The sequence below is a fragment of the Platalea leucorodia genome, assembly GCF_965183815.1.
Source record: "Platalea leucorodia genome assembly, chromosome: 8".
Taxonomy (NCBI): Eukaryota; Metazoa; Chordata; class Aves; order Pelecaniformes; family Threskiornithidae; genus Platalea; species Platalea leucorodia.
In genome coordinates this window covers 8,646,589-8,665,737 of record NC_138830.1, presented here as the reverse complement: position 1 = coordinate 8,665,737, position 19,149 = coordinate 8,646,589, and the positions used below count along the sequence as shown (strand labels likewise).

The window sequence follows — 19,149 nt, the reverse complement described above, 5'->3', positions numbered from 1 at the left end:
ATGGTCTTCACAACACACAGGAAGACAACGATCACCCGACAAAGGTCCCGGACACACGTTGGCTTTGTCTGCAAGAGAGTGCTGCAGGGCGGCAGCCCCACAGCCCTGCTCTTCTGTCCATCCTTGCATGGGAGATAAGCAGCCAGGCTGAAGCAGAGAGGTCCCCTGCACTCCCTGGCTGCCTTGGGTGGGCTCCCTCTTAACACCTGGCTGTTCAATTCCTTATGCCTCGTGTGCCTGTTCGCTGGGGTCAGGGCTGCATCCGTACCTCTGCGCAGTCGGCTGCTGGGCTGCCCTGTCCCAGCACGCTCGAGCAGGCTTATACTGGGGATCGCAGGTAAAACTTGATTATTTTGCTCTGTAACTGCTCTTTATACATTGCTGAAGTTCTTATTTTCCTCCAAAGAGGAATTCTATACATTCAAGGAGTTTAGCTGACTGCTGTGCTGTGTAGCAGGAGCACTGTGCAGCTTCTCTCTGTGTTTCTCCTGCCAGTCGGTGGGTCCAACGGTCTGAGGCTCCCTGCCTCCCTTCAGATACTTCGTGCGTGGTGTGGGATCCTGAGCAGACGCCTCCCTGGGCAGGAGAGCCGAGTCCTCGGGAGGGACAGACTACACCAGCCCCCCAGGGTCTCTTCTCCACTGCAGGCTCCCGATGGAGGGACAGATGTCCCAGCGAGCAGGGGACAGCAGAGCAGAGCATGGGCAGCAAGGTGCCCTGCCCCGATGTGCCTGATCCTCCTCCTGCTGTGGCATCTGGGGGGATACAAGATGGGCAAAATAACGATGGTGCTGCTCTCAGTGGGTCTGTGCAGGACTTCATAAGGGCACGCGGATTACACTGAGCAAAAAGCCTAGGAGCTTCGCCATCCTGTGAAAAATACTTTAGTGGCTGCAATGAGCCAACTCTAGACTGAAAGAGAACAAATATCACCGAAATATCAATGCAGCAATCTTTCTTTTCCACTCTGTACTCTAGTACACTTGAAATAATCTGCAATAAGCCACTTATTTCAGGAGGAGAAGCACAGGGAAAAAGCCTAATTGGAGAGGAGAGATTTGTCTCATCTACATGCTCCATCACCTTGAAAACTTCAGTGACTCCATTGTGAAAATGCACTGCGTAAACTGAGATAGCAAAGAAAGGGAAGAAGAGAACTAACAATGGCTTAAAAATGTTAATTATTCTCTTGCAACGCTGCTCAACAAAAGACTCTCTTAAGGCATCACATGGGGCTCGTAAAGTAGTCACCATCTCACTGTTCTGACACAGCGTGAGTCAACACAAAGAATTCAGCAATGAGCTCAAAACCGGCTTAGTTTTTGTAATGTGGCCTGTGTGTACTTTGATAAAGAACTATGAAGCAACCGAACGGAAATCTGTAAGGATGTACATCTGGAAATGCTTTACTTCTGGCACATCTTAAGCCATGCTGTATAAATATTTTTTGTGGCATGAACAGGCTGGCCAGTGAAACACGACATGCTTTCTGTAAGCCAGGTATTCGCTGCAATCCCTTGCACACGCATCCTGGGCCAAATTCAGAAATAGCTTACAGCGATGTAAATCTGAAACTATTTCTCAGAATTTACTCTGGAACAAATCATTGATGTAATAGATTTTTCTCCAGGTTTGCAAAATGCTTCTGAATTCATGTACTCTGGACTAGCCACAGGGTCACAGGGCAAAAGCAGAGCAATTGCAGAGCAGTGTCGCAGCACTGACTCCGCTGTGGCTCCTGTTGGCTGCTGGGGTCAGACCGTCCCCACGTGCTCGCAGCCCAGAAATTCCTCGGTTCCAATAAAGCATTCAGACGTTGCTGTCACACGATGCATAAAACTTAATACAATACAGGATGCTGATACTGCATTTATATCAACAGATTTCAAAATACTTTTAATTTAAAGTGCTCTGCTTACTGAAAGAACCACACACCCATAATTTTGCTTCCTGCGCTACTGGCAGAGGAATAATATTAACAACTACAATCATTTTGTCAAATGATTCACAATATTTGAAATTCTATTAGCAATGGGAAGAACTTCGGAAACAAAAATTTCAAATTACTGCAGAAGCTTAGTCTGTCAAGCAAAGTAAAGACTAGGTCATGCCAGGAATGCTCCGGCTGGATTTTTTGGGAACGTAAAAGCTAAAGGAAACCTTCCTTATGGCAGGCCTAGGTCTCACTCCCAGAAAATTCAATGGGACTTTTCTCAGTAAACTGAATGGAAATTGCACTAGAAACAAACTCATGTTTTATATTAATAAGCAAAACCAAACCTGAGAAAGTAAATCCAGCAGCATACTGTGGAGACAAAGACTGAATATTAAAATCTTTTACCATTTCAGATGCATTACATCTGCCTGACTGTCTTCAGCCCCCAAAGGCTGTTAGGCAATCTGCACCTCCTGGAGTTTCCGAACTTCAACTCACCACTTAATTCATTATATCAGTGAAGATCAGTATCTCATTTTCCAGCTCTGCTATTTTGGGAACTCAAAAGATACTCTAATTGTCATGGAGTGACGAAAGTTCCCAAAATAGGCCAAATATTAGTATCTGAGCAGTAGTAGGATTATGCAACCAATGCACTGGAGACTAATCACGTTTCTAGGGTGTTGGGCATGTTTTGTAGGCTTTGTGTGCATGATGCACTACGTCTAATCCTACCCATGAAGGCATGCTCTTCCCTAAGCTCTTTATTCCCCCCAAACTCTTTTACACTCCACAGGCTCCAACTTTCGACTAGTAGATCTTGGCACGGACTCAAGTTAAGCCAGTATTGAACAGAGAAGCAGTTCTAATGCCTTTGGATGAGTCAAGCTAGGATTTCAATAGCAGCTAAAATACTTAGTGCAAGCTCCACTGTGTGTCTAAGTAAAACTGGCCCATAAGATATTGGGATCCCCTACTCCTCTTACAAGCCGCAGCAGGAGTTCCCACTTCAATGCAACATTATCTTGGGGGTTCAGAAGGTGTTTCTAACAAAACTCCTGCTTTTAAATCAGCCATCTGAATCTGAATTCTCTCAGTGCCAGGAGGCACACAAGGCGTGAACATCGTTCTTCCACTTCGATCGGTCTGCGGCTGCGTGCTCTGGAGTCCCAAGGGCCACAGCGCAGTCTTCTGTTGGTTTTCTCCTCAAGACATGACCGATCCAGTTCCATCTGCTCCTCCTCACTTCATTACTGATTTTCTCCATCTCCGAGTTGATGCTCGTCATTTCTGCAACTTTTTTTTTTTTTTTTCCAGGAGGAGGTAGTTGGCCTCCTGCCCAACCCCCATGACTTGGAGGGCCAGTGGTTTTTCTGTCAGGGTGGCCTTCCCTTAGGCTGCGTTGGTTCACAGCACCTTCTTCAATTTTATCCGGTGCACCCTCCAGAGAGGGATCCCCTATCCACCACCCAGGGGACGCGCCTTCTAGCTGTGCAGCCCCAGCCGAAGGTTAAATCAGCCATAACCTTAGTAAATTAATCTTATTCAGTCAGACATTTTCATGCATACAATATTCTGAGACAGAGTATTTAAAAGTCATGTTTGACAATCCATTTCATCCAATTGAGCTGGATGGAGATGTTCAGAAATAAACAGATATTTGTTTTACAATCCTACAGCGTCTTTTTCCAAGAAGCCTGATTAATAGCTTTGAAATAGCATTCGCTGAAATCCTGGAGACAGTAAACAGCTTTGAAAGAGTAATCTTTTAAATTGATGGGGGTAACTAATGGTGCATGTGCAAATGATCGTTTCCGTAAAATCCAAGTCTGTGTTTAACTAGCTGAATTTCCAAGTGGCTGCCAAACAGTCCATAGTGGCAGCTAATCCGAATCTAGAGTGAAACTGAGAGCAGGAAAAAATCCATATGTAGCATCACTAGTTTTCATCATGTCAGGAACAATCCACATGAAGCGTGTAGGAGGGGGTGAAGAACAAGCCTGGAGACTTTTCAAAGCACAGTACAAAACAACACTGTGGACCCTCTGCGGAGGTTGAAAATATAATGGCTGGTGAACGTTTTTCAACATCCCCACAAGCTGAGTGCTTCATAGAAAAGAGAGGTCAGAGGCACACGCTATGGATCACCTATGGTCATCCAGGAGAAGAGGACTTGGCACGGCAGTAAGCGCAAATGCTCAGAAGACAACAGAACTAAGGCAAAGAAGGGGAAGGGGCAGGGAAAGGGGTTTTGTTTTTCACGATTTGAGCACAGCAAAGACTTGCTGTAGCTATTGTAAAGGTCTTTGTACAGCTGTTCTAAAAGTCAGGGCAAAGTTCTTCTACTATTTTCTTTTTTTTTTTCTGAGAAAAAAAATAGCTTACCTTTTGGTGTGGAAACGTAGACTGGATCATGGCAGTTTCAAAACTGTGCATCCCCTTGAGCTGTGTCTTCTCCCACAGGGCCTTAAGGACTTGCACAGAATTACTCTGTATGGACAAAGGTTCTGCAAACAAGCTCTGAAGAAAATGTTGAAAACAGGATTTCAAGCATTTTTTACTTGGCCATTAACAAAGAGCATCTTGTTCTTACAGTGGGACAGCCATGTGAATAACCAGGGATTAGTTCATTTCTTTGTAAGGAGTTACAATGGATCAATATGCACACGGTTAGATAAATCCTCAAATATTTAATTTCCTTTGGGGCTTTTTTTATTGTACGTTACATGTCTTTAAGGTCTGTGGCTCACCAAAGATTATCTGTCAGCTACCACTACGCATAGCAAGTTGCATGTCGTTTTTGTATTGAAATGCTAGTTTATCAAAATGTTAGCAGCACGGGCCTTGTGAACCAGGTGTATATCTCAGTGACGTGCATCTTCTTAGAAAAAGACATGTCATTTACCAGTTAATGCGAAGAGATGCTTAGCACCATTGCAGATTTGTATATGTTTATTTGGACCTGACTGCAGCTCTTGGTCCTTGTGCAGGGAAGAGTAACAGGGCAGTGTTTGCGACTGCGCTGAACACACAGTGGGATGAAACGCAAGAGAAAAAACTCCGCAGAGCACGTTCAACACAGATTTTGGTGGCAGAGTACAGGAATTTTCATCCCCTGAACATTCACAAGACAGGATGAAACCTGGGTTGGGTGCTCTCACCTCCAAAGCTCCCTATTTCAAAGGACAGAAAGGATACAACCTTACGCTGCCTTAAATTATTCTAGTATTTCAAGACTGTTAAGTACTTCGTTGTATAAACTGCGCACAAAGTCAGCGTTACAAGAACACTACTACGGCTGAGAGAGCTTAGCGTTTCTGCCTCTACTATATCTGCTACATGATCTTGTAATTAAAAAATGCATTTGCATGCAGGAGCCAAGTTAAGAGTGCACAAGCAAATCTGATTTTTCATATTTCAAGTACTTGATTTCGTAATATGAACGATGTCCTTTTAACGCAAGTTTCCTGGATGGATGTTCCTTCTTCTCTTTCTAAGCAGAAACCCAACAACCCTAATCCCACTGTCTGGCATCCAACTGACACAGACACACTTCAGTAGGACACAACCAGGAATTTTTATCGTGGCTGAAGCAATGCATTTTTTCCAGCTAAGCTGTCAGAAAGAGCCGGATCATTTTGTCCAAATTAAAAGGGAGAAGCAGTCAGCTTCAGGCAGCCACCTGGCACAAGAAAATGGCAGCCCAAGTAGTTCGCGTTTGGCAAATTTATGAGCGGCTTTAGGGAAGGTGTTAGAAAGGGACACATCAGACAGCCCCTTACTCGCTGGTGCTACCACAGCGGCGTGACACTGTCCCACCTGATGAGGGAAATTAAGCCATAAATCGTGTAGCATTAGAGGGTTATTTCAATGAATGAATCTGTGAAACTAAGCATCCTGTCTATTGAATAACCTAACATCACCCCTTATTCTAATTTTTTTCCTTTCGTTAATCATCATTTAAATGTAAGACAATTTCTCAGATCTGCAGTGACATACACTTCTCTTCCTACTGCCCTGCACTAATAATTTGCCGTTTCACAACTTCCATCCAAGGGTTTTGAGACATAACATAATTATTCACTAATATTTTAAAAATTCAATAGAAAGCAGGGTCGTGAAATTAAGGATCTGTTCTGGAGACCTGAGAGAAAAAGTCTTTCTCCTTGCTTTTCCTTTTGCAGAATGCAATGTCAAACAGAATATGGAGCAACTGGCAAAAAAGGAATAAAGATACAGTAACTGGTATTGAAACCTTCAGAAACCATATATTAGTCGTCTGTCTGTGAATCTATGACAGATCTGCTGAAAACTACATTTTTATCACCAGTCTTTCATTTAATTCATTATTAACACACTATAAATATATTTTATATCAAATTTATCTCTTGTACAATTTCACAGGCTTAAATAACATTACCCCAGGGCTGAATTTGGTGCCCTGTATTTAATTTAATAATAGTTATATATCCAGTACTTAAAAGCTTTAGGATTTTCAACAAAAGAAAAACATAAATTATCTGACATTAAACACCATCCTGTGCATCAGCACAGCAGGCTCAAACGCTTGGTGCAACACAGGAGGAACCTTTTTTTTTCCCCATAAAAAGGCGTATTAAGTGCTGTGTTTACAGCATCTTTGCAAAGACACAAACTAAACCACGTTGCTTCGAGCCTGGCCCCAGCAGCATGGGGGGATTCTGCTGGGGGCTCCTTGGCGCAGAAGCCCGGGGCCAGGGGTAGCACTAGCACAGCTGGAGCAAACTAGCAAGACTGTAGGGAATAAAAGCAAAGTTTTGGAAAGAGTAGCTGCAGTAGACAAATGCAATTACCCAGCCTGGGGCAGGGAAAGCCAGGGAAATGGGGGGACCAGTGTTTGGGGGCAGCATCTGAAGGAAGCAGGACCCAGCAGGGGCATGTGGGGATGGGGAAGGGGGGCAATGGGCACCTGGGTGCAGAGGAATGGGGAAGGAAAGTAATGTTGCCCCTGTGAGCTGGGAACTGTGCGAAACTTAATAGTCCTGGTGAAAGATGGAAATGGCAGGGCCAAATTCAGGGTAATCTGGGAAGGTGTTAAAGGGAGAGGTTTTTCAATGAAAAATGTATCACAAAAAGGCTAGGCACCAGGGGTTAAAGGTGGATCAGTGATTACCTTGTCAGTGCAACTGATTCAAACCATGAACCACAGACAGAGCAGAGGTCATTTTGTGCAAATCCAGCAGCAGGGGCGGCAAAGGCTGCGCAGCAGGGAGCAAGGTGTGCCAGCTCTGCCACCCATCTCCTCTGCTTCTACTCCTCCTTTCTCGTTTAAGTGCATTTTAGTACTTTTGTCCATATTTTTCAACATCTGTTTTCCTCTCATCAGGAATAAAATGATAAATTGGTAACATAATTCATTTATCCTCTCTAAGTCCTCTTAAAAGTCAACCTCTTTCTTCAGGTTTTCACTTACAGAGTAATTCAACTCCTTTATTTTCAACCTTTCACGTTGTCTTCCCACCCCTGTTTCTGCGTCCGCTTTTCTTTGCTTCCTATGCTCTGCTCTGTCACTGTCCTCTCCTTCCCTGACCATCCTCGTTCCTCATCCACAGCAAAGCCCCGGTCCCCAGAAACAGCTCACACAGGCACCTCTGGAGCCACGGCAATCACTTCTTGCACTGAAGCACCCAAATACTCCTACTGACCTCCATTTTTAAAAAACATTTTTTGTATTTGTTTCTAGGAGCAAACACACGGAAGAGTGATTTGAGCTGTTAAATTCACAGCATAACTCACCATGCATGTTCTAAATTTCAGATAAATCCCTTTTATTTCTAAGGTTGCATTAGGGCGGGATGAACTGTGGTGAACAGCTCTGCGTAGGTTAAGAAACTGAACCTTACTATTTTAACACAAAAGCCATCTGCTTCGTCTTGAAGTGTAAATGTAGGGTTTTCTCTTACAATTTCATACTACTTGTAACCTATTAGGAATCCCACGTATGTCCAAATACTGGGCTGTATTTGGAAACGGTATTAAACGCAAGAAAATAGCTTTAGGGTTGGTAGGAGAACAGCACTGATCAGATTTGCAAATCCTGCTCAGTCAAAACTTCTGCAGTAAAAATATCCCAGTGGGTGCTGCACCCTCTAACCTCCACCTGCAGCCTTGGGGTTGATTCTGGTCCCCTACAAATCCACTGCAATGCTCCTGCTCATTTGCAAGGCACCTGGGACTTACTGGAAGTTTTGCCTGAATAAGGACAATAAGTTTTGGTGCCACTTTTTTATTCCCAGACTTTTTAATCTCTCCAGACAGTTTGAATTTGTTGTATTTAATAGAAATATAAAAACTTATAAACTGCAAAATCACTTCAACCTACTGTAATGACTTTCTGAGAAATCACAAGGGTCACAAAGCACTGTGGATTAGAAGCACATTTAAAGAGATTAACCATTAAAACATTTTTTTCTAATTACAAAGTTAACAATAGAGAAGTGCCACTAATTTGTATTGCACACACCTGCTGAAAGAGGAACATGATGTGGATCCACAGCGGAGGCTGCTGGCTGATGAGGGTAAAACTGGATTTACTGTACAGGCAGTAATGGCCCTTCAGGGGACAGCTGAAGAACAGCTTTGCTACACAACTTCTAACAGTATCTAGAAATAAATATACAGAATGTTAAAATCAACTACATAAAAGACAGAAACCTAACTGTCCATTACCAGTGTACGTGCAATCAGGCAGTGTGTAGGCACACATTTCCACTACGGGGGTATCTCAGTCTGGGTCAACTCCTGCAGCGTTCAGAAGAGCATTGCTGTGTCTGTACCCTTAAATTAAACGCAAGCCATCTGACAGTACTGGAGAAATTTAGTCTCCAGTGCTTTAAATCTTATGTAGTAATCATTTACTCCCAAATGCAAAAGGTGCAAGACAGCGCACAGTCAGGCTGTTTATCTTCTTTGTGCTTTCTCCTGCATTCAGTATCGTTGTTTAGTTTATTGAACCAGACAGATGTCAAAACTGTGCATCACTTATTCTTATTTAAAGAGTTTGTTGGAAAAAAACATCCCATATTAGGAAACAGCCATATGGGGGCCTGACATCTGTGGGATCCTTGCCGAGACTTTGCGTGGCTGAAAGCTGGTGTCTGTAGGGATGGAGGAGTGCAGCACGCAGCTCCCAGCCAGGAATGGGCTCATGCAGCTGCTGGTAAAAGCCCTGGTACTCTTCCTCTTTGCAATGGATCCTCCAGGAGCCAAAAAATGCATAAATTGATTTACAACACTACTGTGCACGCATCATGTTTGCTGTACAGGGCATCTTATAAATTCACCATCAGAAATACCACAGTTTCAAAGAAGAGCGTTACTGAGTGTTCGCTGAGCCCTGCAACATGGTGGGGAGCTGATGTACCAGGTCCTGCCCCGCACCATGAGGGCTCCCAGTTGCAGCCCCTCTCCCCATCCACCCAGGAGCCCCAGCCCAAGCTCAGGTCTGCCTGAACCTGCCTGTGCAGAGATGCTCTGGCTACAGCCTGGCTTCTAGGGGCTCCAGGTTCTACAAACCCTGCTTCTCATCAAGCACGTATGCTCCGGGTCTGCTTGCCATACCCAATTCCTTTACACGCTAAGCCAGGACGCTGGAGCTTTTGCAGCCATTCGCCGAGAGGCACAACACACAAGGGAGAGGAATCACTGCTGCTGCCATACTGCAAGGGGCAACGCGACACAGTGACTTGCTCAAATCGGCAAGCCAGTACGAGGGCAGCCGCTGTCAGAACCTGCAAGCCACGACTGCTGGTGCAGCGACAGACTTCACAGCAAAAAAACACATAGAGAAAGAAAAGGCATGGAGCTCCAGGTCCAACAGGACAAGGGACTGCAAACGCATATACAGTTACACAGCAGGAAAGGTGGGATATGTCTATTCACAGCTGTGACTCAGTGTCACTCACAGTCCCAGCTCCAGTGCACTACAGACAAAGCATCCCCAATTCTCACTGCTCTGTCAAACACCAACCATTTATGCCATCTGCGATCATCTCATCTGTTGATAAAAATCCCGCAGAGGTTACATGCACTCTGAAGGTGTCCCTTGGGATCAACAAGGCAGTTCAAAAGCTCTATGCTACGTAATGTTACCTGACTCTGAACTTCCCATGCTGGTTTTAACTGGTAATGAAGCCCTTGAGATGCATGATTCTGCTTTTGCAAAATATTGACCTCGAACCCTCGTTTTCTGTCTTTGGATGACTACTCATAATGATAACAGCATGTTAGGCATAACCTAATCAGACTTCTTTATTAACTTAAAATAGTGGAATCTCATTTTATAGCCCCTTTGAATGGGACCAAGTGGCTATCCAAGGTAAAAAGGCATGGAAAAAAAAAAAGATGGAGGTCCCTAGATGATGACCTTAATGCAAACACAGGGGAGAGCTGCATCCTCTTCACCCAGCTGGAGAGTTGAACTTGGAAGGGGAGGGGAACAATTGGCCCCACCAGCTGCTGCTGCTGCACTTGTTTCCTACCTAAAGACAGAAATGACACACAGACAGACAGACAAACCGCCCTGCACTTGCAGATCAGCCTGCTAGACTGATCCATGCACAAAGCCACCGATGCTCACCTCTCCCGTGGCCCTGTCCTGCCAGCACCTGCAGAGTCAAAGCCAAAGCATTTTCAAGGAGAGCAGAGAGCAGCGTAGGCTCCTGCGGAGTCGGCCAGCCAGGTCTCACCGTGCAGCATCCACAAAATGAATCACGCAGTTGAGAAGGCTGACACGGGCCAGCTGTGCAGGGAACATTACTCAGAGTCTCGTGCTGTCCTGGTGAGTCACCGTGCAGTGAAGGTGTAGGAATAAAATGCTGTAAGGAAATATCCTAACTGGAAAAAAGAGCTGTAACTTTTTAGAAAATATGGCTAACGGAAGACAGTTTAAATAGCACAGCCTTTTGAAGCTACTGACAATGAGAGCCAGCAACAAGGCAGACTGATATCAGAAGGCAGCCTTTCTGTCCAACAATAGACCATCTTGAAATACTTGTTGTTTTTAACATTTTTCATCTAATCAAGATGTGAAAGCATAGGAGAGAAATGTAATAAATTCTGTAGTTCACATAAAAACACCACATGTGAGGAATCAGTTTACCAGGGGTACAAAATGATGGGTCCCTTGAGGAAAAGTATCAATGGATCAGATTGTCACTAGAAACACAGAAAATTCAAAACTGGGATGTTGGAACCTGCCGAAGATGCTACAGAGAGGCCAGATGGCTGTTAGGCTGGGGGAGAAAAACTTCAGAAGCTGGCAAGTGGTAACCACTTTATTATCCTTTGACAAAGCTGTTTGAATTTGCCAAGAAAAGGAAGTCACCAGTGTCAAGCTGGGACTGCAGAGCTCGTTGAGACTCTACTGTAGCCCAAGAGAAGAGATCTGAGATGTAAAGGCACGGGAAGATTAAAGTTAGATTCCACAAAAAACAGTAGAGTCACTACGCATACTGTGGGGAAACACACAGGCCAAGACAATGCATAATATTTGGAAGTGAACGCAAGGACCCAACCAGATTGTACCGACTGTAGAGAAAAGGATGATAACAGCACTCCTTCCTCAGAGGATCACTTACACGGTATAATCAGCAACGTTACAGCAGATGGAGCTTGGGTCATCTGGAAACCAATGGGGTGTTCATTAGTCTTTAATCATAGGCAGATGCATAAGCCAATATGGGGCCAGAAGGAAAGAGCAGAAGAAAAGCCACAGGCACTAGGAGGTCAGAGGGTCAGACCAGGCGGTGAGCTTTCCCCCCAGACAGGGACTTTGTGAACCAAGTCAAAATGATGTTGAGCTGAACAGGACCTCAAACGTCATCCGGATCACTCCCCTCCAAAGACACAGGAGGAAGGACCTAGGCCAGCCCCAGCTCTCCTAAACCACGGGTGAGCCAACAAGAAAACCCATCCGTATTTGTCTCTAGAGAGTGCATTTAGCAGAGGACAACTTTGAAGATATTTCCTTTGCTCTGAGACAGCAATGGAAAGAGGAGCTTAAGTGGGGCCACTGCTCTTCGCTTCACTGAATATACCAAAAAAAGAGGCACACTCATTGGTGTAAGGAAATATGGCACTCTTTCCTCTTACGTAGGCCTGAAAACGTGAATATATTACAGGAGAATGTTGCCTTGAGGAAGGGAAGAATCCGCATGAAGTGGTGGCTTGATGCCAAGCATTGGGCATCTGTAGGCTGCTCTTTGAAGATGACAATATTGATTTGTGCACATTGACTAAATCCTGTGGAATGTGGAAGTGCTGTCTGGGTCATGTCAATCGCCTGAGCACAAACATACTCCAAGATCTACAGCGGGACAATATCAGAAGCGTACGACCGTAAGCTTTCGGCAGTAGAAAGCCAGGGCTTAACGTTAAGCCAACAAAGATGCAAATGCTGCTAAACTGAGATAACAGTTCTGAAAACAAAACTAACTTAGCTGCAGATCACAGATACATCATGCCCATAAGCAACACACTCACCTTAGCAGGAAAAAGATGGGGCATAAAATCCACAGCTCTTGGATTAGTGGCTATAGGGAAAATTTGAGTTTAACCTAGTTACCCAAACCTACTGATTCATATCCAAACCTGCCAGTGTTCATGTTCAATATAAAGAAGGAGTTTCAGAAACTGAAGGGGTTAATTAGAGAAACCCTAAGTCCTGGGACATATTAAAGCACAAAACTAAATGATGTCTCCAAGGATGCTGTTGACAGAATGCTCTTCCAACAGCACGGTCCAAAATAAAGACCCCTGGTTTATGTATCACAGATGCTAACAAAACTTTAACTTTAATGCACTCAACCAGAAGTAGAGGCTTGGCCTTGGTCCATGTGTGTGAAAAGTTTAATGCTTCATTATGGGAAATCACTCTTAGCTAAAAGTGACCATAAGCCACGCACTGCCACTGTGAAAAGGAGCTGGCAGTCAATGCCTTCCTCTTCAGTGAGTACGGTGGTTATTTTTTCAGTTACAAATGTATGAATTGACAAGAAACCTGGGAGGCATTTAAAGGCTGCAGGCAGACATTGGAGTGCATTGAACAACCATGCCAGGCAGCAGAGTCCAGAGCTAGATTTCTTGTCTCCCACAGTAGGTCCACATCAAGCTATTTAAATCCCACCTGGGCAGTCTCCCACAGAAGTCATTCTGGCTGTGAGCAGAGGGTGGCAGAGCTCCAGGACACCAGCCCCTGGCTGGCAATTAAGAAAGGGTGCTCAGTGCTGGGTGGGATTGTGTTTGATGGGACTGTGAAGGAGGTTCCTAAATGCTGCAGAACAAAAATTGCAAAGGATATATCAAGAGACATGAAAACCTAACAAATTGCTTAGCAGGACATTGTGGATGACAGGGAGAAAAATGCTGAGGCTAATAATACCTGCCAAAATAAATGTCAGCTAAAGCACTGGAGTCCATGCTGGCTGAGCAAAAAGGTAGTTCCTGGAAAGAAGCAGCATTCATTTGTCAATACCAACTGAAATAAAGCCTCCTACTCAGACAATCTTCAAACCTCTGGTATGAGACAAGCGATTACTCATAGCTATTTCTGCTACATTTGAAATGTTGAATCTGGCAATGTCTGATAATGACCTAAAGTTTACTATGTGTGTTTTTCAATGGTTTGCAATGAACTAACAGTTTCAACATATAACAGCTAATCCCAAAGTCAGTGGAAAGTGGTATTTAAATAATAAACCCATTCTGATGAGGACTAGGATGAGCCTGATCCATATAGCACTGTTACACTGTATTTCACTCAAGTGCAAACCAACACTCCAGTACCATGGGAATTCATTTTTATGGTCACAGGAGACCTGTAAATAGATAGGCAAGGCAAAATTAGTTTCTTGTCATCATCTGGGCACGTGAAGCTGCCCAGGATGAAGCTGGGCGCTTTTTCAGGAAAATTATATGTCAGAAAAATATCTACATTGTGCCATTTCACAAAATGTTTAAAATGGAAAAAACCTCATCATTTTAATTAATAGCATCGCCAGAGACTGACCCACAGCATGTGAGATTGGCACGCTGGATGTACACACATTGCAGAATAACCAGTGGCCCGTTGTATTACCAACTCCCGCACAGAGACAGACCTCTAGCTAAAAATACGAATTTTAATAGTCACATAGGTTGAGTCACAGCTTTCCAAAGTTTGGCAGCATCCACTGAAGGTGAAAGAGCAGGACTGGAAGCGCTGCCTTCCTGCAGTGCTGCCCACCGGAGCACTTCCCACCCGGGAAGGTACACGTCTTCTGCTCACGAGTAACCAAGTGCTCAAGTGTCTGGCCAAAGTTTTGGGAGATCTTTAACCACTGCAGCTTTCTCTTACTAACATTATGAATAATAACATAGGTTTAAACTTTTATTCAAATGTAACCATGGTAGCAGAGTTCTCTTGTACTACACCCCATAAAAAAACATTGCAGAAGTTGTAAATATTATTCAACAGGTTATCAGAGTCTATTGTGCTCAAAATATCCCCCAAAATGTCTATTATATATGGCAAGTGTTATCCTACCACCCAGCTGTTGTTAGACACTAACTTTTGTATGCTACATTTCCATTTTTAAGAAGCCAAACAAAAGCATTAGGTGTTTCTAGAAGTGGCAATGTTACGCTTCACAAATATTTCCCCACTCACGTAGCAATTTCGATTCAGACTCTCTGCACTGTATCCCACTGTAGCAGAGTAATAACATTCACCATGGGTTTTGATATTTCTAGTATAATATTGCACTTTTATAATATCTTACTCAAGGACCCCAGAGAACCATTACTTAAACTTCAAAATGTCCATCACAGGAGGTCATTTTTGCTGTACCTTGTGGATAAGTTAGAAGTGTGGCAGGATCATTTAGGAGCAAAGCATGCGTGTAACACATTTGTGTTCATACTTGTACTCAGACACACTCTAACTGAGAACGAAAAAGGTGCTTTTTGTAGTATTTATGAATTGTGTGTACTTATTATGTACTCAGTATGATATGCAGCTTAAGAAGATACATTTTGGTCTTTCCTAACACACACGTACAAAAATTGGCTGAGCTTTAGGTAAGCTCTGTTGCATACTTTTCCCAGTCCATCATTGCAATGTTATATAAAAAACTATGAACCAAATATCAACCTTGTGTAATCTCAACGGATTTCAGAGGAGTTAAAGCAGAGATAATAAAACATAGCAAGACCTATTGACACCTGTGAAACTTGAAGGCAGTCATTTCTAGGGAAAACAACTCTCTGCATTTGCACTTGGCAATGCACAGCAGCTGACAGAGGGGAATCTGATGAGCGAGCAGGGATCAAGTCTGCAGGTTTCACTAGGAAAGGGGAGCATACAAAAATTTTTGCTAGGAAGAACAAAAATAAATCACTTGCAGGCTTGAGTTAGCAAAAAAGCTTTGAAGGTGAAAAGAAACCAGTCTCAGTCTACAAAGGTGGAGACAACTCAGTTCCCTAAATCTCTGTGTAATTCTCCGTGTGGAAACACAGAACCACTCACTCTGACTTCGCCTGGTAAGAAAAGATGAATTTAGCCCCAAAGAAACTTTCTGGGTATCAGTAAGATACAACACACAGGAGATTCCTGTCAACAAAACCTACTTGCTCTGCAACAGCTCCCCAGCACATGGCACATCTTGGTGAACGCTTGTAATCCAATGTTGACTAAAGGTCCTTTTGACGTGATTTAAACCAATGAAGTCCAAATTATGGCAAAGATGGATCTGCAACTCTTTAAAATAATTGGTCAAAAGTATGTAAGGGGGAGAGGAAGGAAAAAATTAACTAATTTCCCTGAGGACATTAAGCCTATTACATTGGTCACATTTAAGCTACATATTTACAGACTCTAGAACCAGTTTTGTACTTTAAAAACTACTGTCACTTCTAAATGTGGAAAGCAAATTTGAAGCAGGGTGTTTATGCTAACTTCTATTTCACTGAGTAACCTGTCCCATCTGACCTAAATCAGGATTTATGGAAGCACCATTTCAATCACTAGATCTGCGACTCTAATAGCACTTCTATACTGCACAGGCTCATAGAGGCTTTGACTGTGAAAAAAGAAAAAGAAAAGAAAAAAACCCAGAGACAGACTTGTCTTATGACTATTTAAGAGTGCTAGCTCTTGGAGCTGGACGATGGATACGATCATTTTGCTTGGGCCAGGAAAATCCCTTGTACATGTCAACATGTCAAAAGATACTGCACGAGGAGGAAAGGGACGGTTCAGGGACAAGATGATAGGACATGAGGTATGTCTTCACTGGGGCACTGACTTAGGATAGGCAGTCACTGGTAAATGCACACACCGCCTTTGTCTGAACGCCAGTCAGCCCCATAGCTGTGCTGCTGCGGTATTACTTGCGTGAAAAATGAGCTTCTCATGCACCCGTGAGCTGCTGTCGGCTGGGCCACACTCTGACTTTCTCAGAGAAAATTACAGCACGTTTCGTACGTCTTGTCAGCGCTCCCTTTGGTAACAGCAGAGAAACCAATTTCTCAGCACTTGGGATCTCAGCCTGTGCTCCCACATCCAGGTGGAAAGGTGGCCAGCCTGGATCTACCCCATATTCAGGGAGAGGCCAGTGAGCTCTGGTGCAAAGCAGGTTTATTAGGTGAGAAGTCTGTGTATGTTGATGAGAGTTTTGTTTGGGCTAAGCACCAGCTCAGTTAATTCAGCAAAGGAGAAAAGTTCATAGTTCCGCTTCATCTCATTAGCAGCAAAGAAATACCTACTGCTGCTGAGTATCTGGGGTAACACACCGACCAGACAGAACAACTGCTTGTTTTATCCAGTTACTAGGAATTGTCCCTATTGGTGAGCACCTGAGAGGAAACCTAAGCCAAGACATTTCAGAGATCTGTGCATCCCTCCACTCAAGCAGCTCCTCATCTCAGCCTCCCCTGGCACCGTCCCCAGCTGCACCCACGTCCTGCTCTCCTGCATCGCAGGCAGCAGCAGCGGGTGACGCTTGGGCACATCTTTTCCGTAAAGAAGGATGAGTTCTCCCCCTTCCTCAGCCTGGATTTGGCGTGGCTTGGAAGAAGAGTCTGAGTAACACAAGGAAAGGATTTTAAAACATGAAGAACCCGTGAAAGGCAACGCAAGGCACAAAACAACCCCACATCGTCACCAAATGCCCCAGATGGCAGAGACTGATCAAGATCCCAAGGAAACGCTCCTCTAGTCAAGAAATATTTCTCATCACATCTGTTGGCAAGTCTCAAACTTCTAGCAAGAGAATAAGCAACAACTTGTTTCCTGTAGGAAAAACAAGAGAATATATGTTGCAATTTTAAAGTTCACTACTAAGTGGTTGTGCCTGGGGAAAAAGAACAAAATATAAACAGAAGAATGTCAGTAGAGTTGTTAGTTGTTGTTTATTCCAGCTTAACATGCTGGGCTAAACCAGGAGGGACATAGGTAAGTAGGTACAGAGTCACTGGTTCTGGGAACAATTAATGCATTATTTGATTTATACTGGTAATCCTTTACTATTAAATAAAATCTGTTAATAGGAGTAAAAGTATGCTTATAAATTTCCCAGATAGAGTCAAACCCACAAACATGAAACCAGAGAATAAGAAATATACAGAACTTTTAAAATTTCAGTTTTAAGCCCTTCTCAGCTTCCTCAGTTTCCTTTTTCTGGTCTCTCGAGTTTGGTTGACAAGTAAGTATGCAAACAATAAAAATTACTCTTTTCTCCTATAAACATATTTAAAGCAATCAGCTTCAAGAAATGCCGATTTATATTTTTTTAACACTACTAGCTTTGCATGCATGCCATAACTCAGTCCAATAGATTTCACCTCCAGTAAGTTACACAAAAATTAGTGGAGAAGGCACGACTATAATGAGGTCTGGACAGCCGCTACAATGCGCTCAGTACACTGAGTCCAAATCTGAGTAGCAAAAGCCACATTTGAGAACATACAGATTAGCTTAACTTTATAAACCCCTTTACCATCAGTGTAATGAAAAGCGTATGCCATTTGGGAAGGTACAACAGTAAAACATCTCTGCTACATTGTCCCATCTTCAGAAGCAAAAGTGCATTTACCTTTCTGCTGCCTGTATCAATGACTGAAGTGCAAAGAGCCCATAAGGCACGCACAGGAAAGCAGGGTCCTGGGAAAACATCCCGCTCCTGCCGCTGCCTGGCTCCTCTGCATCCCAGCCGCATCCCTCAGCCGCCTCTGCCCAGCACCCGCAGGCTGGCAGAGGGCTGCTGCCTCACCCTGCCTGCACAGCGGGCACAGGCAGCTCCTGGAGGAACCATTAGGTCCGTCCTGGTCGAACCCAGAAGCTCAAAAGTCAAAGTCCTCTGGTTTGGCTTTCCCCCCAGGAAAGTGATAACACCACCCCACCAGGAATCTCCCAGCTACCAGGTAAAGTGCGTCTGGAGACCAGCCTGTTTAAACTGATGCTTCCAGATGAGGTGTAAAGCACACATCATTTGCTATTATCACGTATGTGAGGGCAGCAAGTTATGAGCGTGTTCATGTTCCTATTACGCTCCCTGTTGCGCTGGGAGTTTCTCCGTGGTCTGGCAACGCAGATCACCACAAGCGCGAGGGCCATCCTGTGAGTTAGCACTTCCATTCTCACTGCCAGCCCTCGCATTTGGGATGCATTTGAAATACCAGTCCTGTAGAATAAAATGCCAACTAATTTCTTTTTGTTTTGGCCTAGCATCAGCAGAGTTCATCTCTGGAAATGCTGGCCTGAGCCTATGCAACTTGTGGTCCCACTGAAGGAGCAGAGGTCCATCTGTTCCAAATCAACGTTTGGCTTATGGAATGCTGGAATTTATCAGACCGGTGCAGGGGCGAGCACTGCAGGGGAGCAATGAGCTTTTCCATCTATGCCGTCATATGGTACCGATTATCTCTCAGTACAGCATAAAACATAATAAACAACCAGATTTAGGGCCAGCGTACTGCAACCTGTTTCCCCTGCCACCTCCTCTTCTTTCAGCATTCTGTCATTAATCCTACAAAACGTTTGCTGTTTGTATTTCCTCCTGTAGGGCACCGAGGAGCCAGGAGTGACTTACTGCTATAAAATGGTTATAGTATTTTTCATTGGATGGCATTGCATTTTGAATGTGGCCTCAGTGACCAAGGATTGAATGATGCACTAGATCTCCCTGGGCTCTATCCTC

General features: G+C 44.0%; 1 protein-coding gene across 2 annotated transcripts in view; it reads right to left on the bottom strand.

Annotated features, from left to right (window-relative positions):
• Nucleotides 1–19,149, bottom strand: part of VEPH1 (ventricular zone expressed PH domain containing 1) — a gene marked incomplete at both ends in the record, with an annotated part of 82,916 nt that overhangs the window by 18,693 nt on the left and 45,074 nt on the right. Inside the window, 2 exons of one of the 2 annotated variants that reach the window (XM_082318993.1) lie at nt 4,322–4,456; nt 8,439–8,578. In XM_082318993.1, the coding sequence (XP_082175119.1) occupies nt 4,322–4,456; nt 8,439–8,578 (275 nt within the window). The remainder of the gene's footprint in view (nt 1–4,321; nt 4,457–8,438; nt 8,579–19,149) is intronic. The other variant, XM_082318994.1, reaches the window with a different exon arrangement.